The sequence below is a fragment of the Papaver somniferum genome, chromosome 6, assembly GCF_003573695.1.
Source record: "Papaver somniferum cultivar HN1 chromosome 6, ASM357369v1, whole genome shotgun sequence".
Classification (NCBI taxonomy): domain Eukaryota; kingdom Viridiplantae; phylum Streptophyta; class Magnoliopsida; order Ranunculales; family Papaveraceae; genus Papaver; species Papaver somniferum.
Window position 1 is genome coordinate 89880696 of NC_039363.1, and position 25679 is coordinate 89906374.

The 25679-nt window shown below is 35.0% G+C and overlaps 1 protein-coding gene and 1 pseudogene across 2 annotated transcripts; both read right to left on the reverse strand.

Annotated features, from left to right (window-relative positions):
* Positions 1-1070: 1070 nt before the first annotated feature.
* On the reverse strand, positions 1071-4609 carry LOC113285854 (WAT1-related protein At1g25270-like). Of its 2 annotated transcripts, none has more exons than XM_026534594.1 (7): positions 4343-4609; positions 4066-4128; positions 3116-3232; positions 2243-2489; positions 1992-2150; positions 1625-1776; positions 1071-1520 (listed from the first exon to the last, which is right to left on the reverse strand). In XM_026534594.1, exons 1-7 carry the CDS (start codon positions 4543-4545, stop codon positions 1208-1210), a joined length of 1254 nt encoding a protein of 417 aa, XP_026390379.1. In that variant the 5' UTR covers positions 4546-4609; the 3' UTR covers positions 1071-1207. The 2 variants fall into 2 exon arrangements, with proteins under 2 accessions (XP_026390379.1, XP_026390380.1); XM_026534595.1 differs by having other exon boundaries at positions 1358-1464.
* A 1632-nt stretch (positions 4610-6241) lies between these two features.
* LOC113288351 lies at positions 6242-10284 on the reverse strand (annotated as a pseudogene).
* Between the last annotated feature and the right edge of the window lie 15395 nt (positions 10285-25679).

Genomic DNA, 25679 nt, shown 5'->3' on the forward strand with positions numbered 1-25679 from the left:
GAGATTTTCTAAACATCAATAAAGAGAGTTGTCTTTATATAAGCTAAGTTTCATCTTGCAGTTTCCATTAGTTGTTTGAATTGGATTGACAATACAGCGGAAGCCCCTACTTTGTTTTACTTCAATATTGCTCGACAAGTACTACAACAAACGCCCCTACTTTGTTTTACTTCAACATTGCTCAACAAGTACTAGAACAAACGCCATGGCTTAGAGATGAGATGCATAATTATAAATCTGAACAAAAGTATTTTGGAGACTGCATGGGTCATATGTATATCATTTTACGTGATAAGGCGCCAACGTCTAATTTGTTCGGTGTGTTTGAGATGGAGATTGATTACAGTGGGTGGAAACCAATATGGAAACGGTGGTGTTTTGCGTAGTTACCATATATTAAAGATAGTTGTGGAAGGAGATGGCGATGCAGATGAGTTGAAGGTGTTGATAGATGTACCTTCCAAGATTGTACCTTATGAGATCAAGAGAAAGAGTTTCAAAGAGACTTGCGATTATAAGATGGGTCGTTATATTCTTCTAGCTTCACAACCTGCTTATATCGGATCGCTTGCTGATGTTTGGTATGTTATCTCATGACAAGCATTATATCAAGGTGACGCTATAAAACTTAGTACTCATATCAAGGTGACGCTATAAAACTTAGTACTCCCTCCGTCCCCTTATTAGATGACCTATTTATTTTTAGATTTTATTATCAATTTTTAGATTTTATTATCATAAACAAGGAGATATTTTTTAAATTATCCTTTTAATTAATTATAAGAAATATATGAAATATGCATAATTTGATAGGATATTTATATTCGTTGCGTAGGTGATCAATATCACTAAACGATGAGATATTTCTTAAATTATCCTTTTAATTGATTATAAAAAATATATGAAATAGGCATAATTTGATAGGCATATTTATATCCGTTACTTATGTGTATTAAAATGCTTTTCAATAGTGTAGTTTGAGAGATAAATCATTTCAAAATTTCACTAATTATTATCTATAAGGATATAATTATAAAATATGCTTAAAAATATTTTTTTCCATTACTTGCTTTAAAGCAAATTTGAACTAGGTCATTTAACAGTGGACGGGAGGGAGTATATTAATTTAGCTCATGACAACTAAACAATATCCATCGACACAGAATTATGTAAGCCTAAGGCGAATACAAAACCGCCTGCTACATGATCAACAGGCAATTGTAATGATTGATGGATTCACTTCTAGTCTATCGTTAGTATTTGAACTAGAATTGGTTGTATTATTACTATTTTCCCCCATAGATTGTTGAATCTCATCTGAAGGGATGATGCTCCTGGTCATCACCGTGTTAGAGTTGCCGACGGTAGTCTCATTCGCACTGGAGGTAACTATGACTTGGATTATTTCTGATTTTCTGGAGCTTTTTGATGTCACCAGCTTTGACATGTTCTTCAATTCTTTAGCTTTTCCCCATAATACAAAGTATAAACCAATTACTATGAGTATCGCTCCTAAGACACTGCATACACGACAATTATCCAAACAGGATTGCTATTGCGTGTTAAAAAACAAACGACGAAAAATCATCGTTAACAACCTTACAAGCAATTAATGATTACTGACCTTCCAAGATGCAACTTCTCATCTAAGAGGATAGAACCAGCAATAGCTACCAGCACAAGCATCAAAGGATTGAAAACTGATACAAAAAGTGCACCTCTTTCATGTACACACCATGCAATTAAAGTCACCATTAACCCCGAGGCCAAGATACCCTGTGAATTAACCAGAACATATACATGGCAAGAAATAGACTTTACACATGAGGCCAGTGTTAGTGTGGAAACATACAGGCACAAATGTCAGCATGCTGAACCGGAGAAACATGGGCAATCAATTCGAGCATCTCTACTTATAATTATGCATGCATATCAAAAATAACATGGTCAATCTATTGGAGCAATGCATGCACATCAAATATGTTACATACCGAATAAGCAGAAGCAAGTAACCTAATATTCCAACCAAGCTGCCACTGTGTCCAATCTCTCTCCATACACAGAGCGAAACCAACAGCTTGTATTGATCCCATTCCACACATCAATGCTGTACTTGAATAATAACATTGAATTTTCTCACTCATTTTGGTCTGTTCAGTAACAAAAACAAAAAGAGAAGCAAAACTTCCATATTAGTTGGGGGTAATTTAGCTAGACTAAGAAATAATTTATCAAAATTCACCTGAACCATCAACCAGGTGGCATAACACAAACAACTGCCAACAGCCAGTAACGAACCCAATACACGTTTACCAGATGTCGACACCTGTCCTCCGTGATCGTCATGATGGATATGCAATGCATGTGTCGACCACATCGGAATTTCGACACCTTTGTAAAATGTGAGCAACATTGCACCACTAATACCTATTAATGTCCCCAACACCTTTGCTTTCCCTGCTACGTTTCCGAACCCTAACACCTCAAATCTGAAGAGAAAAAGAAAAAAATTAATATTAGATACAGTCATATCAATTCACACTAATTTGCTTCTGGTAACATACACTAGAAAACCTATGGATATTATGCGGAAACGGAATGCCAACACGGACTGTCGAGTACTAGCGTTATGTGTTTCCTCTCAAATCATGACCAAGCTGTCAGTTATGCAAGACTAAGAATAAATTTACCGTAAACAAGCCTAAGATGCAAGACTAAGAATAAATTTACCGTAAACAAGCCTAAGATTTTTCATTTATTTATATACTACCTAAGTCGCACTTAGCAGGATATAGTCTAACATTTTTACTCATTATCTGTAGAAATTACCAATTTTGTCTGGTACCCATTGTTTTTACTGATTATTATACGACATGTACACCACCTTTATAATTTGATCTTGATCTCTTATAACTCACAATTCCTGCAGTAGCCATTACCCTGTCTAACTAGTAACTACTACTCACATGAACTCAACTACTATCTGTACATTCAATCATCACTATCATTCAAAATTAGTCGAGCTAACTTATCAAACAAACAGGTTGAATAAAGCTACAGTAATAATGGAGAGTAACATGTGAAGTCTGAGAAAGTTAAGCCAATCAAAACCTACCCGCAAAGAATAGCCATAATGAATGTCATAGCTGGGATAAGATTTGCCATTGCTGCTGTAAATGATGCGGATGTCAAATGCATACTCGCTACGTAAAAGTTTTGAGCCAAAGTATTCCTGTAAAAATCAGTAACATCACTTCAATTTTGAATCATGGCTTTGCAAAAAACCACAATTCAAATTAGATTTTTTCAACTGCCCACTGAGTCTTGAGGTCACGTGTTCTGTGAGGATTTGCAAATAAATAATCCTAAAAATGCAACATAAGTTATGATGCCAATTAATGAAAAGTTGAAAACCACAACTGCTTTTAGCTACTTCTATACGTGAATCCACTCCCAAAATTCTAACAAGAAAAAAACCTTTTAAGGAAAAAATAGCTTTTATGAAATTGACAAACCATTGTACAAATATGACAACTTATTGGGATTTCATTAGTGGGTTAATCCGAGTGTTGGCTGTGACAGCCAATTTAAAGCCACGTCCCAATGTGACAGCCAATTTAAAGCCACGTCCCAATGTGAGAATTCTCGAGCCCCGTGTTGAAGGATTTCCAAATAAAAATGTATTCTCACCAGTAAGTTTGATCTTTGTATCTTGTATTTTAACATTAGAAACAAAGAAATCAGCACTTTGTCTGTGACTATCTCGGCTTAGAAATTTCTTGGCACAATCAAAACAAAAAAATAAAAACCGTGATACAAAATAGACTAGTTATAAAAGATGAGACAATCTCATATGTGTTGCACTGTTGATTCTCTTGCCAAAATGCATAACCTGAGTGAATCGCCAACACTAATTTGGGGAGTCAAAAAACATCCCAAATATGAAATATGTATTGGGTACACTATTTAGGGCAGACGGCTTATGAATTCCATGTCTGAAACTGAATTAGAACTCCTTTGTTTAAGACAATCAAAAAAATTAGTGTATTAGTATTCTCAACTTACCCAAATAACCCACAAAGGAAGGCTTGGAACACTATAGTCCATGTCAATTTTGGTATGATTTTCCTGCAACACAACAGCAAAAAAAGAATCACAACGCTAAACAATAGAGCAAAATTTGTTTGTAGCATGGTGGATATTCAATATTAATGAAGTAATCAATGTTCAATGAACTGAAAAAATACAGTCATTGAACAATCAGAAAATCTAGATGAATTTAATGTTATAATCTAAATGCGAATTAAACTAAAAAATGATGAAACTAAGAAAAGGGATTAACCTTTCAAAGAAGAAAGCAAGAGGAAGAACAAAAGCGGTAGCAAACAAAGATCTATAAGCAACTAAAATCATCATATTCATTCCATCATTCATTGCTAACTTGTAAAACACATTCATCCCAGCGAATACAATCTGTACCACCACCATTACCAAAGCTGGTTTCACCCCATTCAATCTTCTGCAAAACTTAGAACTATACCCCATGGTGATGATGATATAGAAACCAATTCACCATGCAACACAGAAAGTCGAATTGTTTCGACTTCTGTCTTTCTCACTTCTAGTGAATGCATGTGAAATCGATTCATGTATTTATAGACGAGGAAGATCTAGAGAGATCGTAATATCAAAGAGGGAGTAAAATTTGGAGACAAAGAGATGTTACGTGTAGTAAAAATGAGAGGTTCTTGACTTTCTGTGATATTTCCAAAGTTGAAGGTAAAAAGTCCAAATCGTTTACGTAAATTCCATGCACGTGTATGGTTGACAGACACGTGCAACGAGAAATGTCCTACTCTGGACTGGCACTACATAGACACGTTAAATGGTGGTATGACTGTACTCCACTGCTGAATACAAGTGTGTTGATGGAGAATCTTAGAAAGCATTTTGTATGAGCTAAACCCTTGTTTGTTTTGCATATTTGGTACATTAACTGGGGTTTGTTGCAAGCTGTTGCAAGCATTTACAGGAAAGAATTCTACTTCTTGCAAAGCCAAAGCCACTTTTATCTTCTAGAGAGAATGGATCATAGAACCATTATCATGACTCATATGGATCTTGACGCCGTTGTGTTGTAGCATTTATAAGCTAGCACTAAAAGTGCAAAAATAGCATCATGGATGGTTGTCGCTGGAGCCATTACTTTAGTATTTTCTGTTTTTTTACACAAAAATTGTATGTAAACAACAACTAAAACGTGACCATTTCTTGAGTGCGGATCTCTGAAACAGGCGCTATCAAGTTAGTAGGCTTTCCAATGTTTGAAAGGTGATGGCAAACAGACTTGTTATCTGGAAAAAGTTCTTTCATAGGATTTACAACCCCATTTAATGTACTTATAAAAACCCTTATGCGCTCTGCATTAAATTCTGTGCTCTATTCTTTGGTAAGTGTACTGCAGTTGGTGGTCATTAAGACTCCATCCATTCTTCACCTGGACCGCATTCTAGTTGAAACTACTAAGCATTTAAACATTTTTTTAACAGGAGCTAAAAAGAAACTAATGAGCAAAAATAAATGTCAGTCCACAAGTATACTTGGTTTTGCAAAAAAATCATTTAAAAGACTCCACTTAGCATTCCTCTCCTTTCAGAGCAAGTCTTATAGTGTAATCCAATCTATTCCGAATGTGGAAAATTCATGGAATGTTAAGTCTAGTGGCTTCTAAGTTAGGGTTTTCCACAGAAAATAAGCAAAGTTTCATGGTTTTGTGGAGGGTCCATGGAATCCATCTAAACGACAATAAGAATAGCGTTAAACGCAATTAAGAATGGAGCTAAAAAAATGCAATTAAGAATTGTGTTTTTTTTTATCCGTAGATTTAAAATGAGTTGTTGAAACCTAACGGCTGGAAAAAAAAAAAAAAAAAACTTCATTCTTAATTGCGTTCTTTTAACTCCATTCTTAATTGCGTTTTTTTTTAATCCTTAGATTTAAAATGAGTTGTTAAAATCTAACGGCTGAAGAAAAAAATTCCATTTTTAATTGCGTTTTTTTAGCTCCATTCTTAATTGCGTTTTTTTAGCTCCATTAAGAATAGCGTTTCTGCTATTCCACCATTACACTTGCGCTTCCATCCACAGTTCCAAATGCTAAGGTGGCGTGGAAGATGGAAGATTGATGGATTCCACCTTAAGATTTGCTCTCAACAACTTACTCCTAGTTAGAAAACAAGATATAACACGAAGTTACTGATACCCTCTTTCTTAAAACCTGGCAAACACGGGGAACTTCTTAGTGTACAAAGTACCATGTAGAAACAGTAACCTACTAAGTTGCAAAAATTTCAGCCAAAGATAAGTGACAAGTGATCTTAAAATGAGTACTCTTTGAAGTCTGACTTTGTGTATCACCCATATCAATACTTGCCAAGCATTCATCGGTAGTGAGTGGAGGGGGTTGCCTAGTCTTTCGCCTCAGATTATGTTCAGGGTATTGCTTGACATCCCCAACAAATGCATTGCCAGTACTACATTTGCTCTGCTTCAATTTCAGCACTGTTCTTTTCAGCATCACCATTAACAGTGGAAACTATCTTATCAGCAACATTATTTACTGAGGAAATTGACTGTTTCTGTAATCCCTCACTTAATTTGATCCCTTCCAACTCCGCAGTGTTCACTGATACTTTAGGGTGATCACTTGATTCAGTGATGTCCTCATGATCATCATAGTGGTCAACGTAGGTATCCTTCTCAAAGTGCACTGATACGGCTAGTATTTGTGACCTACCATGTAGATTCCTAACCAAAGCATCATGGTCTTGGTAAAAGCTAGGCTCAATATCACAGACCTGTTTCAGATATATAAGGAGCATTAAACACCAAAAATAGCTACGGAAAAGATATATAAGGAGCATTAAACACCCACACACATTCTACAATACGATAAACATGTATTACACTGGCCAAAATTCAGAAATTTCGGACTTACCAACGACAGCTGATCATTGTCTTTCGAAACAATTTCTGCATTCCATGCATTCAGCTTTTCCATGAGACTGGAGAACGTGAACTCTCTTCAGGTATGATGAGCCTTAAACTCATCGGAGCTCTTTTGATGGGGAAGTGCTTCTGAAGCTCTCGGATGACTTCCAAGGCCTGTGCAGGTCATAGCAACAGAGTTAGATGAGAAGAACACTGCAGAGTTAGATGAGTAGAACACTGCAGAGTTAGATGAGAAGAAGAGAATGAAGACTTTAAATAAAATTTCCTACAGTTTATGAAAGACGAGAACATGGCTCTGCAGGCATAAATCCTTTTCTCATTTCCATGCAGTCAGAACCATTTTCTTTGCGTTTACAAAATACCTTTAACAACACTGTTTCTATCTATTTCAGTAGCTTGTAGTTCACACTAGGCCACAAATTACTACTAGAAAAGGGTTTCTGCAACACTTTCAAGACCAAATCCGAAAGGAGATCCATGAAATAACTTACAGTGTAACTGACAGACACCATTGTTTTCTTGCCACCGAGAAAGGAAATTAGTTTCATCTACCATTAGATGTTGGAAACTGCCGATTTTGGGTTTCTCCAAATCACCAACTCCGCGCGTCAACCGTTGTGGCCCATCAGCTTTCTTGCTCCTAAATGTGGTGTCTGCCGCCATGCAAAAACCACTCTCTTGAGCGACTAACTTTTTCTTCATGATACTTGGAGACAAAACAAACTCAATTCACCCACCCGGAACTTAGTAAACTCTTTCGCTCCAACAGGACCTCTTAAATATCGCCACAACAATTAAAAAAAAAAATACAATTAGCATTTGTAGCCAACCTACAGTTCAAAATAAACACCAAAACTTGGTTTTACACATCAGGACATAAGTGCAAAATTTAGTAAATGGTAATGAGAATAGGATGTGAACCTTTCCAACACCATCTGGAGACAAGATTTTTAAAAGACCACGGAAATAGAGGAACTGCCTTAGGTGCCATTATGACTGTGTGAAGTACAGATAAAAATCTTTAACAAAAAAGGGAACAAAAAAGGGAACAGATAAATATCCAGTTAGCAACTTAGCATAAATAAAGAAATTAGTAAACTCTAATTACTTAACAATTTGCAATATGCATAAACTAGTGAGGATTGATTTGGCTGGCAGATTCACTACTCTAATGAAGTATAGACAATATAAAACAGATTTAATAATGTGGGACATACTACGAACTGCATAAATGTAGACAAATCAAACCATGCCATTAAATTCAGAGTTGTTTATTTGCTTTAAGATTTCAGTACCTTTCATACAGCCACTCCATGAACACTGTTTGTTTGTCGACTTCGTCGACCGATACTTCCTTTCCAGTAGATTGCGAAATGGATAAAAGGTTCACAGTAGTAGCTACACATAGCAAAATCATCGTCCATTACCACTGTATCTAAATTACCCCGTATACAATTTGAAAGATTAAAGATTTTGATCAGAAAATACCTACAGTAATCAGCAAGACCATCTGGATTACATCTAAAAAGCACCCACCTCCGTATCTTTTCAAATTGTGTGGAGGAGAACGATACTTTTTTTTATTTAACAATAGGACCTACATCACTGTACACTGAATCTTCTCCTAAAAAGGCCTCCCAACTGGCTTGGTGACATCCGCCACATGGTTTTGGCATGTACTCCATGCCATGGCATACTGGACTGACTGTTCTACGAGGTTGGACTCTCCTTAACAGACCCTTCAATGTATCTTTCATTATTGGGAATGCTTAGGCACTCCTTCTGTCCTTCATTGCCCTGTTTCAGTTTGTAATTTAAAGTTTCTTTTAAAAAGAGATGTGCTATACAACCTGACAAGTTTGTAAATGTTTCCCGCTTTGTCACATCATAGACTAATTAAACCAAAAGAAAGGATTAATATAATTTGACCCCTTCCACGCAATTAACAATTACTACACCAGAAATACAATAAAAGTCATGGATAAATATTAAGCTGCAATTATTCAAAATAACATACGAAAAAGGATGAAGGGTTTTGTGATCCAGATAATGTATGTACGAATTACTTGCTTGATACAATGCTTCCAATCACCAATAGGTGCTATGGCTCATCATCCTGAAGTTTAGATGGGACGCAGATGCTGAAAGATCCATTGGTGGCAGATGGATGAATGCTTGAGAATTCAAGTTCAACATTACAGCCATCATATGTTCGGTACTATGTTTTGTTTTCAAGTAAGCTAAATGGAAACTTCTGATATTCTAATACAAGACTAGAGAAAAAAAAAACAAGAATTGTATATGCAATGGCTTACCAAGAATGACTCCTTGAACACCTCTTTAGTAAGATCTTGTTACCGTCCTGAATCTCCCTTTTCCAGCTACAATCAAAACGTAGTAGTAAGTTTCGGAAAACCAAAAGTCCAATCTAGTGACCAGCTGTAGAAAATCGCACATTGGAGAGCAACTATTCTAAGTTTTTAACTATTAAACTGATATTACAAAGAACAAAAGGAAACATTCCGAAGAACACACCTGTGTCTCAAATTATTAGCTTAAGCTTCTTCCCACCAATTGTGAACATCTTGATTTTAAAAAATCAACACCTGAACATGATCGAAAGAAGATCAAGAACTCAATCATAACTCAAATAACACACCCATTTCTCTACAACAAGTAGATATCATATATTCTTATAGATGAAATTTGTGAATGTGATACAAGGAGACTAGAGGTGTGGGAGAGCTGGTAGCAAGCTCAAGTCTCACCATAGAAGACAAAGATGGGCTTCTAAGACATACAAAAAGTATCATCTTGGAAACTAAAGGAAGAAACCATTTCACGCAAAGGGAATTGTCCTTGCGAAAATGTATGAATTGCGGTAGTTATACTGAAAGAATGTTTGTTGCCTTCCACAGTGGTATTGAGGGTAAGCAAACCAGAAACCTAAACCCTGTTTGTTCATAAAAGCAAACCAGAACTAGTTGAATCTACATAACCTTTCCCCCTAATTTTTAACCCAATTTAGAAAAATCTCCAATTTAATATAAACGAATTGACTGTCGATTGAACAAGATATAAATAGAGGATAGTGAATCATTTACCTAAATGTTGAGCTGAAGTCGATACCGGTTCTTCTCAGAATTGTTAATGGCGGAGCAGGAGCTGGTTCTGTTCGAGGTGAACCTAACCCCACCAAACCAAGAGCAAAATCAGAAATGATTCAAAAAGATAATTGTCCCTTAAAACCGATTCCAAGATCTCACTCAGGTGAGACCCAACCAAAAGTGACCCCCTTGTCTCTCGGGGAGGCGAGTCATCCTCCTAATCGGAGTCAGTTTCTGGGAATTGGATTTATTTTCTTGTTAGAATTTTTGCGCCCATAGTTTGGTTCTTAGAGCAACCACAGCCATGAGACGGACCAAATATCAAAAATAAGACTAAAAACCAAAAAAATTTGGTATTCTGGGTGTTCAAGCGCAGTGGTAGAACACCAAATTTGGTGAAGCGTAACTTATACACACGCCCGATGTCAGACGGAAATTATATTCACGTTTGTTGATTAGGCGGCTTTATATTATGCGTTTGAGTGAAACGTAGGTATAATGCGCGTTTGATTGAGGCGTAGGTATAATTAACGCCGGATATGGGACGGGGATGGAAAGTGCGTCTACAGGGACGGGGATTAAAAGTGTGTCCCATTCATACGGAGATATAAAGTGCGTATGTTTCGGGCGTTAATGGCTTATGCGTCTGGGTGAGACGTTTATACAAGATGCGTTTGATTGGGGCGTTTATAGAAGGAGCGTCTGAATGGGGCGTGCATTGAAGAAGCGTCTGTGTGGGGCGTGCATGAAAGAGGCGTCTGGTTGGGACGTTTTTAATAAGTGCGTCTGGTTAGGACGTTGTTAATAAGTGCGTCTAGTTGGGACGTTGTTAATAAATGCGTTTCGATGGGGCGTGCACAGAAATAGCGTTTGTGTGGGGCGCTTTTAGGAAAGAGCGTCTGAATATATACTTCTTTTATCCTCTTCTCCTCCTCTTTTTACATAACCTACGTTTTTACAGAAGAAAAAAAAACGACGAAACCTAAGTAAAAATCTAGGGCAATACCTAAATCTCATGTGACGGCCATTTGATTGGGTGCGGAGAAACGAGTTCTTGTGAAAGAAACGACTAATCTTATTCGTTAATCGGGTGCGGGCAAATTTGATTGAAGATTAAAGGTATGGTTTGTTTTGGGGTAATCTGTTTTTGGTTGGATAATTTGATTAAAGATTAAAGTTACGATTAATTAGGCTGTGTTTGGGTGGAATCGGTGTATTGCATGTTGATTTCATTAAGAATACCGTGAGGTTACTGTTTGTTTGATTATGTACTGTTTATTTGATTACTGTTTGTTTGATTACTGTTTGTTTGTTTGATTAGTTATATACTTCCGCATCATCATCTAATAGCGAAATAACACACTGTAACATGATTGATAGAATACAATAATTCTAATTTATCACCTGTAGTAGTTCACTCAAATTCATTAAACATGTATTGTTGTTGCTCACACAAGGGGAGATACAAAATTTTAAACAGTTCTGTGATATAGACGGTGTATGTAGTGAGATTCAAACTCGTTTAATGTAATTTTCGTATTTATTTACTTTAAAAAATTTTGATCTTCTATACTGTAAGTAAATAAAAAATAATCTTTACTGTAATTTTTTTTGATCTTCTATACTGTAAATTTTGATCTTCTATAATATAGAATAGAACTTCTTATGGATGCTGTAAACTCAGAAAAAACAATTACTAACTTGTATTTATATCGTGCTCAGATGTTGAGCAGAATAACGTCGAGATTTGCACAAGGAAAAAAGATGAATAATAAGAAACGCAAAGGTAAAGGTCCAATGGAGCCTGAAATAGACCCTAATGTTGGAGATTTGGAAGTTCCAGATACCGGGTTCGATGAAGATAGCGAAGATGAAACAACACCGTCCGTGGTATCCCTAGATAACTACAATTGCCTGGAAGATAGTGACAAACACGCTTCTACAGATATTACATATTCAAGCGATCCAAAATTCAGGTACCAACATCGTGGTTCACTCTTTTCGGTCATTGTTTATTATAAGGAGATAACAAAACATAGTCCAAAAATTAAATACATTATCGACAAGGCAGGATGGGGACGTTTATTAGCCATGGAAATAGGAGAAGCATCACACCCAGTGATTGATTATCTTGTTGAACATTGGTGGGATACAACGCATACTTTTCACTTCCCTTTTGGTGAAATGGGATTCACGCCGCTTGATTGGGTAGTGTTGACAGGATTGAGTATTGGAATTGGGGATGATGTTCCGTATAACCCAGTCAAGTACAAATTTGATTATGTCCGTGAGCATGTTTTTCCAGAAATAGAAGAACCCTTAGATTATGAAGATCCCCCAATCTCTGGAAAAAAACGCCCCCCGGCACAGTGGATTTCAGATGCAATCACAATTAAATTTTTGACTACGTATTTCAAAGAAGATATCTTGGTTGCAGCTAATTTGGATGACAAACTTGCAGAAAAAGTGGCGAGGGCCTTTTTTATGTATGTTTTGGGAAATTTTTTCTTTTCCAATGCAAAGAACTACATTGATGCGGCTTGGTTAGCTGCTTTTGAGGATCTAAATGCAGTTGATATGTATGATTGGGGTGGTCCTGCTTTTGCAAAATTGTATGTGGCACTCAACGCATCTGGTAGGGGACAGAAGTCATTATCTGGGCCGTTCCAAATATTAGAGGTAAATTATTATTTATTTTTATTTCATTTAAATGTATATTTTTTGGCAGTTGATTTATTTGGTTGGTTATGATGGAGTAGTTTTGGGGATATGAATATCTGGGCATATGTAGACCGTGCGACCCAACTAGTGAAGAAAAATGGCCAAGAACTTCCCGGTGGAAAGCGAAGAAAAAGACTATCGATATTGTTCACTGTAGGAATGCGCTTAATCAGTTGACTGCAGACATCGTGACATGGAGACCGTGGGAATCCGCCATTGGTGTTCTTGACTCTGATGTTGGTCGCAGGGCTGTGGAGCTTTCAAACAAAAGGGTTATATTTACTTGGATTGGCAAGGTCAGTTAGTACTTTGTTTTTATATGAACATTATTACTTCAAAGTTATCATTTTATCCTAAGTTGAAGAACTTATTTTCTCTGATTACTGGTAATTTGACAGAATATGTGGTACCTAGGAGAACGATCTTGGAGGCAAAATCATCCTACTTTTGGAATTCCTAGAAATCCACCATTTAAAATTGGCGAGGTCAGTCATGAGAAAGCAAAACTTGTGAAAGAAGCTGGATGGGTAGATGCAAATATGTTTGTGAAAGCTGTTTCATATAATATGTATCTGCGATATTGGCGACATGTAACTAACTTCCATCAATTCGTGACCAAAGTCGATTGGGTAGTTGAATTACACGGGGTTGATGGTGACCGTGTTAAACACCTTATTCAACGACCTGCTCAGCATGTACCTATTCCACCACCACAACAATTATCATACGTAAGTACATCCCGTCATTATATTAAAATATATGGTAATCTCATTTCTTAATTATTTTTTTTTAAACGACAGCCTGAAGCTTATAATCTAGTTCAAGAACATGCCGATTTTAATCGTGCGTTTCGCGAGTTTGTATTATATGAAACGGAAGACAGGATGATACGTTTAAAGGCAAAAGATGAAGTAATACGAGGCCTTGCAGCTCGTAACAATTACCTGGAGGATCAGATGCAATTCCGTATGCAACAAACGCCGCGTCCCCCTATTGGATTCGGCAGTTTTTCTGAAACTATCCCACCAGGGTGTGGGCTCCAGTGAGTCAAGCATCAACAATGTCGTCTGTTAACCCCCATCCGAGAATGACGTTTATCCCACCACGGCAAACACCATCGCATACTCCTACTGATGAATAAGTAACTTTTTAGCCTCCACTTTGGATATGTACTTTTAGCCTCCACTTTGGTACTCTACAATATCCTATCTTATCTCTATATAGGGTTACTTTTTAGCCTCCATTTTCAGACTCCATTTTCATTCTGACATGTTGATTTCTTTTCAGCCTCCGTTTCGGTACTTGTAGTTTAATTAGTGTTATTTCTTTTTAAGCCTTCATTTTCAATCGGTCAGTGTCGCTTCTTTTTAGCTATAGTCTTAGTCTTTGCAGTGTCAATTCTTTTCACTCGCATTTTCAATCTGCAATGCCATAAGTGTCTATCATGTGTCTATAAAACCAATACTACATATCTCGGTGAATACAAACCAACACTGCAAATATTCTTCTTCTTCGAACTCTCCCAATCACTTCTCAAACTATACATTCCAATGGAATACTGTGACAATAACGCTGAATCTTCTTCTTCTTTGGACTCCGAATTTTCTTCTACTTCTTCTTCTGCGATCTCTGATAACAGCTTTTACTCATCAGATGAAGATGCGGTTGCATTGAGCCGAAATAATCTAGCAGTTAGTTTGGGAACTGCCATTACAAGTATGACATGGTCTCATACTCGTATAAAAATACCAAGAAATCGTGAAGCCGGAGATATACTTCTCTGGAATGACTACTTTTCTGACAACCCCACCTACCCAGCTAACATATTTCGTAGGAGATTCAGAATGCGGCGAGAATTGTTCAACCGAATATTGGCAGATGTGGTGTCTAGAAATCCTTATTTTGCTCAAAAAAGAGATGCTTGTGGCATTCTTGGATTATCCCCTCATCAGAAAGTAACTGCAGCAATCCGAATGTTAGCTTATGGATGTGCAGCAGATGCAATAGATGAGTATTTACGCATTGGAGAAACCACCGTTTTAGAAGCAACCCGTCGGTTTTGCAAGACGATTGTGGTATTATATGGGAAAGAATATTTACGCTCACCAACTGCGGGTGATGTTGAACTGTTGCTGAAAGAAAACAAAGACAGGGGATTTCCTGGGATGCTGGGGAGCGTGGATTGTATGCATTGGAAATGGGATAGATGTCCGTCAGCAGAATCAGGAGTATACACCGCGTATAAAGGGAGTGAAAGTATTGTGCTAGAGGCAGTGGTGTCACATGATCTCTGGTTTTGGCATGCGTTTTTTGGTATGCCCGGCTCCTGCAATGATATTAATGTAATGAATCGTTCTTATATTTTTCGAAAACTTATCAACGGGAAAACACCACCGGTGAACTTTGAAGTAAACGGGCATGCATATGATATGGGATATTATCTCGGTGATGGCATTTATCCACAGATTGCTACTATTGTGATGGCCATTAAACAACCAGATACACCGAAAAAATATAAATTTTCATCGATGCAAGAGGGAGCACGGAAAGATGTAGAGCGTGGATTTGGTGTACTGCAACAACAATTTGCCATTGTCAAACAACCTGCACGAATGTGGAACCCGGATGTGCTTGCCTATATAATGAAAACGGTTATTATTTTACATAATATGATAGTGGAGGATGAGTGTCTTCCCGGTGATTGGCCACATGAATATGACTCACGTAGCAGGTCGGCACCGGTGAATATATCGAGGGTAGGTACTGAGGAACTTTCCAGAATGAGAGCTGCACATCGGCGTCATGCTATACACAATAAAGAAACACATTTTCGCTTGCGTCAAGATTTAATCGAACACATATGGTCAAATTTTGGAGATAATTATTAAGTTGGGATGGAAATATGTTGTATCGTATTTCTTCATCGGAAAATATGTTGTAACGTTGCTTACTAATGTACTATTTATCATATAAAAATTAAAATTCACTAAAATTGACTAAAACTCACTAATTTTTTTATTAATGATAAATATTAAGGTTCAACTAATTCGGTCATGCTTTAAGATTGGTTTCTTTTGCGTTGTAGTATTTCCATCTTTCGAAGTTCGAAGTACTCTCTTGTTACAGTGTCCAATGTAGAGACATCCTTCAACATTATGGCCAAGTCATCGTCCGCTTCTTTCTTTAAATCGAGTTTTTCTTGCCTATATTTGGGCCTGTTACTAAATGAATAAAATGATCATTAGAAATTAGTTTTACTCACCCACTTATCTAATTATTATAGGCTGGTTACATGACTAAAAGGTCTATTAAAAATTAATTTTACGCAACCCTTTATCTAACTATTTTTGTACTATAATAAATCATTTTAGGTGTTAATTAACCTCGTTAAATATGAGATCAAGTAATGTAAATCAAACTTCAAAACTCTAGATAAGTGGAGAGTTTTGTTTTTGTTTCCGAAACACAATTCATGCACTTATAAACCGATTCTGGATTGGTGTTTTGAAATTCACGAAGAATATCCAGAATCGGTTCACGTATGCAACTAAAACTCGATTCTAACAATCGGGTTTTTCCTAGTCACATATAAACCGATTGTTTCACATAATTCAAATTCATACTCGAGTTAAGAATGAGTATTTTCACACTCGGTTGTAGATCGAGTATGAAATTATATTCTATTTGAGAATTCATACTCATTTCCAGTTCGAGTATAAAATCATGTTTTCAAAGAAAATAAGTCTAAACTCACTTCGGATTTTTCACCGAGTTTTACACCGACAGAGACAACACATGGACCCCACTTCTGCCCGTACATATCTCGATGCAGAGGACGCTGAACTCTATCCATTCGATTCCCTTTCGGGATAAAACGAAGTGTGAACTTCGATGTGTGTAGCATCGTTGGTTTTCAAATGGGTATAAAATCATACACACTATAAAATAGTTTTCATTTCGAGTAAGAAATGATTGTACATAACTCGGCTTTAAAATGAGTATGACTTCAAATTCATTTTATGATCGACTGTTAACTCAAAAAAGTGGGTTACCTAGAATCGGTTTTTATTACTTACCACATAAACCGATTGATAAAAACGGAAGTCACGATACATACATATAGGCCGATTCGTTGTATTGCGCTGAAATAATCGGTTCATACAAGTGCTCATAAAAAACTGATTCTAAGTTAAAATTATACTGAAAAGTTGCACATTTTTCCCCTTTAAAGGCTATATTAATGGTTTATGTGAACATTCGCATAATCCCGATTCTAACAGAAAAGACATACGGAAAACTAAGTATCTCTTTCAAAACAGAATCGGTTTATGTGGGAATTAATTTTTACCGATTCTAGTGAAATTGTCTTTGACCAGAAAACACATTCAGGACAATCGGTTGATGTGTTCATGAATATCGACCGATTATCATAGGAATCGATCGATATGGACATGATTGTCGACCAATTATTGTTCAACACAGAAATCCAAGATTGTTTGTAATTTCAATCTTAAAGGGATAAATCAATCACAAGTATGATTAAGAATAATGGGTTGCAATCAAGTATGTTTATTTTGAAAGAAAAAAGTTAATAGATGATGAAATTTCTTTTAAATCGATCAGTGTATAGTTAGAATCGATTAATGGAGTTATATTTTAATTTTAATTTGTGAGGTAAGGGATTTGAATAGGTTTTGATTTTGAAAGGGTTTCATATTTAGAAGCATAAGGTTTAGAATTGAATTTTAATAATGAGGGTAATTTAGTACTTTACCTAGTTCAGACACCCCTTATCTCCTTAGTTTAGGTGGATGAAGAAATCAATAGGCCCCAAATAAATGCCCTAGGCCCCAGATAAATTTAAACTCTTTTAAAAAGAGAAAAAGATATACATACATGCATCACACTTATGTTACATACAAGAAATTAGAAATCAAAGCCTCCCAATTAAAAAGGATGTTGTCGGCTGGTATTGACTCAAATAGGTTCGCACTATAGGTCCATAAACTTAAAAGTGATTTAGCTTGTAGGATAATATCTTTACTAGGTCCTTGTTTACCAGCGAAAACTCGTACTGCAAATTGCCCATATATTTTTGTAAGGAAGAAGTTTTCATATCTTTTATTGCTTTCAGATAAACCATGATTTCTTTATATTCTGAAGTTTTGTTGAATAATTTCATTCATAGACCAAGAAATCTTGAAAGGTTTAATGTAGGAGAATCAAACTTTCCAAATATACTCATAGTTAAAGTATATGTTTGCTTCATCCTCTTGTTCTAACCTACAAATCTTGGAGAATAAATCTGGGATATCAATGTTTCTATGTTGTAGATTCTTCAATGTTGGAATCGAGTTATGAAAAGATGACCATAGTAATACAGATACCTTAGGAGGAATATCCTTGAGCCAAATGTACTTGTTGAATTCAGAGTTTAAGTTTCTCCGATGTTTATCGTATTCCTCAAATTTTATTTTGGAAACTGCTCTCTAAAGCTCCAAATAATTGAACTTGATCTTATTCAGGTGTAAAACAACGAGGAGTATAGATCTTTCTCATCAAAGAAAAGTATACAAACCTGGCTTCAACTCAATTTAGAACACCCATCTTTAAGTTCCAATTGCCTTGAGCATCTATACAACCATCTAGTGGGTCTTATTTTGTCCTAGCTTTAATGTAGACTACTAGAAATAGGAATTGCATTTTTAAATTGTCTCCATCAATCCATTTGTCATGCCATAAACATATGATTTTTCCATTCACAAATGTCAGTACCATACGATCTGGTAATTGTTTTGATTTTAGAATTCCTTTCCATATGGCTCTTTACCTTGAGGTATGTTCATGTCTACTTGAATTATTGCAGGCTCAGAATTAGTTGTTTTTTATTAGTAATCCTTCTCCAAGGTGGTCTCAATCTCCTTTGAGTATATCCAAATCCATTTTGAAGATAACAACCGTACCTTTCTTTCATTCATTCATAAAACCAATAACCATGTATGTCAACCAGATTTTAGATCTATTTCTTTATGTGATGTTATATGTAAAATCATTTTTAATATATTAGTTAGCATAATAAAACCAATCTTGAGCAAGATCATCTACTCTTAACATGATGCATACTTTCCTAATATATATATATATATATATATATATATATATATATATATGTGACAACTTTTCATAAGCTTATTCATACAATGAAAAGAAAAAGAAAAAAGGACAAGATTGATATCATAGGCCTTAAACTTGATATGTCCAAGGACTTTGATAAAAGGGGTGGTCATTTTTAATAGATATCCTTAGGCCTTTTGGTTTTCCTACTTAATGGTGTGATTTAAGTTTGGAATGGTAAGTACTACTAGCATTTATGTCATGTTAAATGGTATTCCATGCAAATCATATAAACTCATACGAGGCCTAAGGCAATGTGACCCTTTGTAACCCTATCTCTTCATATTTTCATGGAGTCCTTATCTAGATATCTCCTTCATGGTGAAAATAACCTCATGATTAATGGAATTAAAGTTAGCTAAGAATCTCTCACTTATCTTTACTGACGGTTGCTTGATATTTTTTAAAGCTTCGAATTCCCATCAGGAGATGATCAAATTGTCCCAATGTTTCTATCAAGTTTTGTTAATAGACTGTATTTACAAGTAAAACAAGTATAACATTTCATTGTAAAAAAAATGCTTGCTACACTTCGGATAAATAAATTTTCAAGGTGGCATGGGGTTTTATGAGTCAAAAAATTATATGGGTTTTGTTTGGATGTTAGAAACCTTGAAGGAGATTTACCGCGGAGATCAAACTCCAAGGATCGTAGTAACAGATAAGGATAAAACAATAATGAATGTCATAGAGGTATAGCTTTCCCATATGCGAAGAATTTTCTTTCCACATGGCATATACAATGCAACACTATAAGTGATTTATGGGTCATATCGAAAGGCGAAAGCCACATAAAGGAACTACTCATGAGAATGTTAAAGATGAGCGTCTTAGTAAACTAACTCCGGAATAACGAGAGGAGCATAAGAAGAAAATCACCAAAGAGTATGAAAAAATGGGTTAAAGTGGAAGTATTGTCAATATCATTGAAATATGATAGTACATTTAATTTCAAAGGTGAAGTATAAATCTTATTCGGAAAGTTTCATTTATGTTTGGAAAAAGGACCACGAGAAAGTTGTTTACCTAAAGGAATTTCTAGACCGGTACAAATAAAAATTTGTGTATGCATACACCTACCAACATAGGCAGTGTAATAATGAGGCGACAAGTATGGCAAAAGAGCCTCATGTACGTTTAAAAACACTACTTAATTGGATTCGAAGCAATGTTACGATACAAGAAGCTATCCATCAATATACCAAGGATGATATCATCAAGATAACGAGACAAATGGAAGGGAGTAGGATAAAAGTGTCGACCACGTACCTCGATTACCATTGGTTTCTTAAAGGTATAAATTATAAAGCGTAGCACTGGGAAATCAATTTTATGATGAAGGATTTCAAATATTATGAGGATAAAGAGCTTGGGAGAAATTTTGTTCGAGATTATTTATCCATTTTGAAAGCAACTTACTTTCACACCATCCCCAACCGAAAACGTCTGAATACTTTGACAACATGGATATTGGAAGACAAATAATCGAGAATTACGACAAAAAAAATATAATTTTTAATTAACAACAAGTATTGATGCACTACTTAATACTCGCCGTTAACCCCCATATGGTACCGGTTGAAGAACCACATAAGCAACCGCCAACAGGTAGATCACCACCTACCCAAATAGATAGGCCACAAGAATGGAAAGAATTTAAGGCGGTGATGAGTACCAAATGAAACCTTCTATAATGTGAATATTAATTCCAAGTAAAAGTATGAGGAGGTACTGGCTAACAAGAAAAAGGGTCGACCAAAGAAGAAAAAAATTGGACTAAGTAGCATCATTCCTTCTCAAGAATGTCAAGCGACTTCAATACAAACCAAGATATAGAATCATATAGTTGCTTCTCAAAAAGTCAAGCGAGTACAAAATGAGTATTATTGAAACTATCATTGAAACGACAAGAAAGGCAAAAGGGATCTATGGTTTCCCCGTTAGATATTCAAGGAAGTGTAGTGTATGCAAATGGAATGGTGACTCTAAGAGTCGAACTTGATGATGGAGAAACACCTAGGGATGAACAAGGCGTCCCCCATCGAACATGTCAAACGATATTCAATGAGTATTGTACATAACTTCCTGAGATTAAACTGTATGTATTATCTACCGACGACGTGGATGCGGATGGAAATTGTGGTTTTCATGTTGCATCTGAAAAACAACAAGGACTCTTCAGGTTTCATTTGAATCCTCACATCTCGATCAGTTTTCTAGATCGTATATACCGATATTAATCATACGGTGTCATTTATTCTCAATATAAAAAAAAACTCGTTTAGCACCACCAAGTTTAATATGAATCAAAATTACTTTTCCTCTTTGAAACTGTACTTGTATATATATGCACACAAAGTTACTAGTTAAGTCGAGCTATTAACTCAACTGCATGAAAAGCTTTACAATTTCGAAAGATATAAAAAAAAATTGAATACCCGATGTACCCGTGTTTTATTAGCATGTCAATTGTGCATGACATTTATGTCAGCAACAATGCACTTTTGCCATTTTTTTCTAGTTTTTTCGATAGTTATTGAGATTGCATATTCAATTTTCATTAATTGTTATGACATTTTACGTACTGTAGCATATAATTAATTGCGAGCATAAATAGCTGACATTAAGGATACTCTTAGTAATTAGTGTTTTCTCATATACTTTTTTATAATATATTTTTACATACTTTCTTAAATATTATTATAATTATCACTAGATGTAAGTATACACGTATGTAATAGGTATTTTAAGTAAATATCATTTCAGTTTTGTCATTTTATATTTATCTACATCTAAGAAAAAGTTATTTTAAGATTTTTGTTTCTTGATTTCTAACAAAAATAATTAACAACTTCAACTAGTTTTTATTTTCTATGTTAACTATTTCAAATTTAGGAAAATCGTGTGCAAAAAAAAATTCATATAAAAACAAACAAAAAAGATCATGTTATACAGAAAAAAAAAATTATATGTAGAATGATGTTAATTTGCAAATATTCATATGCAAAAAGCAAAATTATATCGTGAGACACATTTCCATAATTAGTTTAATAACGCACAAAATAAAAACTCATTACCATAATGCAAATATATTATTGAGTTTTTCCATGCATGTATACTTCTACGATATCATAAAAGAATAATTATATACAAAAAAATATATTCATTTGGAAATATTCATATGTGAAAAGATTAAAAACTCATAAAATAAAATTTTCATATGTAAACTAAAATTAAGCATGTCACTTTTTAAAAAATTTGAAAGTGACAAAATTCGTAAATAAACAAATGTGGGGTTTTTGCATATCCTAAATTAAAAATCGGCATGTTTCCGAAAATGTGGGTAAATATTAATTAAAAAAAGTTTTTATAAGAATAAATTGACATTTATAATTTGGTAAACACATGTTCCCAAAATTATGATTGTTAAAGTTTGTGCAGAACTAAACAAATTATTGACAAACTCTATATTCTTTCACTTCCGGACAAGGGATTCTCAGAAACGAGCTTGAGTGATCCAAATCATTTCAAATGGTAAACGTAACACCATGAAAATTAAAAACAAAAGATTCACTTGAATCAAAAAAAAGTTACACTAGTTGCAACAACATCAACTTAGAAAATATGAAATGAGAGAGATAAATGGGTAACTCGCGTTGGTAATTTACAACTAAAGAAGTGTGGATTAAAAATATGGTGAAATTATTAGAGAAACCAAAAGAGTTTCTTTAGACTGCAATTATACGACATGCAGTCTCGTAAGAGCAAGACAAAAAAGTAATAATCTAATCAAAATAACATTAATATTATATTTAAAACATTCCACATAAATTTTCTCCAAAAGTGCGAAAGTTTAGTTCAATGGATAGACATAGCATAAGTAGAATTATTGGTTGGTAGGACATTTGGAGCGGGTTGCAATCCGTGAGGTACCTGATGCCCGATACGGTGGACAGGAAGTGGAGTTTCTCCAAAAAGATACAATAAACACACAATTAGCACCGTAACAAACAACTAACTAAAAGTTAATCTCTAATTACTACATAATAACATGAAATCTAAAACATATATTTTATTCGTTCATATTGAAAAATGAAACATAAATGAAACGAGTTAAAAGAAGAGAATACATGCACGATGTCATATAATCAATGAATAAATTAAACAGGAAAAGTGTTTTGAGATTGTGTGTTGAACCTGTTACTTGGTTTTCTTGGTTATGTTCTCCTCATTGGTGTGCCATTGATGAAAACTTTGATAACTAACACTCACTTAAGTATGAAATGCAGAGACAAAAGAAGAGTTATAATTGAAATGTTGTGAAGAAACATGAGGTGTATTGATATGTATATATAGGGGAGAAGAGATGTACTTAGATCAGTCACAACTTCAGTATTGAATGCTTTAAGTGTGTGTTCAATTATTCGTCTCTCTCCCATCTGGTTTGATCGGTTGTGCCCATACAACGGGTATAGTGTTTATGTGCCCCCTGTGTACTACTCTGTCCCTGCTTATAGGGAAGTGCCACTTGTTTTTGTCAAAATGATTTCCAAACAAAAATTCACACAGGATCTTGACTGCGAAGGTCTTTTTACCTACTACTGAAGACTTAGGTCATTATATTAGAGACTACTGTAAAGAAATTGAGACAATTTTCATACTGCATGGTTCCCATTTTAGATATGGTCAAAGCATTGCCATCTTAATTTAATAGGAATAAACATGTCTAGGTTCTTATTTTTTCTTATTGGGTCTTCACAAGTTAACCATTTTGGGCTCAAGCTATTGTAATCACACAAATGGATTACCATCTTCTTTATTTTTTTTCAAAAAAAAAAACAACAACAATAAACGATAATTGCATCCGTGTTCGGAATACACCAATGGTGAAACTCATGTTTTTCATACAATTCTTCACAATAAATTAGATAAATTAGTAGTAGAACATAAGATAGAAAAAGTGTGCATAACAAGAAGCAGCATCCTAAACCAAGTATCCATTTTATGTGTTTTTCAACAACAAAAAAAAAGAAAAAAATAACAATAACAAATCTAGCTAATTTGAGACCTATCACTAGAAGATAAAAAGAGACAATTCAAAATAAAATAGAAAATCTATTTTGTTAATGGCTAGTTTTCCCTTGGTTGATAAGTGTTAATTCGGTTGTTTAGTAGTAAAAAATCGTGCTAAACGTATAATTAACTAGTGTTCATTAATCATGAGGCATGAAAGATGTGATTTTTTTTAAGAACATCAAGCTAAAATAGGTGAATGTTCATACCCTCATAGGCCTACTCTGGGATAATATTCCTCATTCATGAAAAATACTAAGAATCAGTAAATATTTATTTATCTGCAGGCCGATTGCGACCATCGGTGGATTTGGATTGTTTTCACAAACCAATTGTTATATAAAATCCAATTATAACAATAGGTGGATGTGGATGTTCTTGTATATAAACCGATTATAACAATCATCATATATAAATTATATACCGCGGTTGTAACCTATAAAACATGCTGAAAATTGGACGTTTTCTTTCAGATTTGAGGTGTTAGGGTTTCGAGACGCAGCAGGGAAAGCAAGGTGTTGGAGACATTAATAGTTTTTAGTGGTGAAATGTTGCTCACATTTTACAAAGGTGTGGAGATTCCAACATGGTCAACACATGCATTTCATATCCATCATTGACGATCACGGAGGATATGTATCGACATCTGATAAACTGAATTGGGTTTGTTACTGGCTGCTGGCAGTTGGTTGTGTTATGCCACCTGGTTGATGGTTCATGTGAATTTTGATAAATTATTTCGAGTATAATTTTGTGCACACTTCTTTAAGAAGTGTCCACAAAACCAGTTGTTACCTATATTTTAAGAATCAGTTTTATTTTATTTTAATTTTCATATTAATCTAAAAATGGTAACAGGATAATAATACATCTAATAATTCCTAAAAATTAGGATTTATAAGATACGAAATATGTAATTAATGTTGACTTCTAATAAGTATATTATACCCATAACGATTTGGTAGGTTTATTTTTTAATAGAAATCCACCTGCTTCTGCAACAACAGGGTTATGGACTGCACCGAGAGATGTGTCTGCACTTAAAAATCTTCCTTGAGAATCAATTTCAACAGCAGCGCCGGAGGAACTGTTCTTTCCAATGGCAGCATTGATGTTGATTTTGACTGTATGTACACTATGAGGTATCCAATAATCGCATTGGTGCGTCTCTTGGGTGCGAATACTATCGGTGGCAGTAGTAAGCTCCAGGTCTTCATTATCACTGTAATATAAATTAAATCAGAACAACCCATGATTGATATAGAAAAATTGTATCTAAAGAAAATAGTATTGGCACAATTATCGCCGCGTCAATGTTATAAAACTTTAGCTTTGTCTCCTTATGAGCATTTATTGTTTTGAGCTGACTCTTGTTGCGCAAGTAGAGCTTGGTGTGAAACGACTACCAGCCACTTCGATTATTATACGATTGTAAAACTGGTTTTCATTTCTTTTCAGTTGGTTGATTTTATTTTCATTTAAATAAATTGGGTTATTTTTCTTTATGTTTAGTACAAATTTGTGTGATTTATGTGTTTAAAGTACCTGGTGATTCTAATCCAACACTACTGAAATTAGGTTGTTAACTAAATGG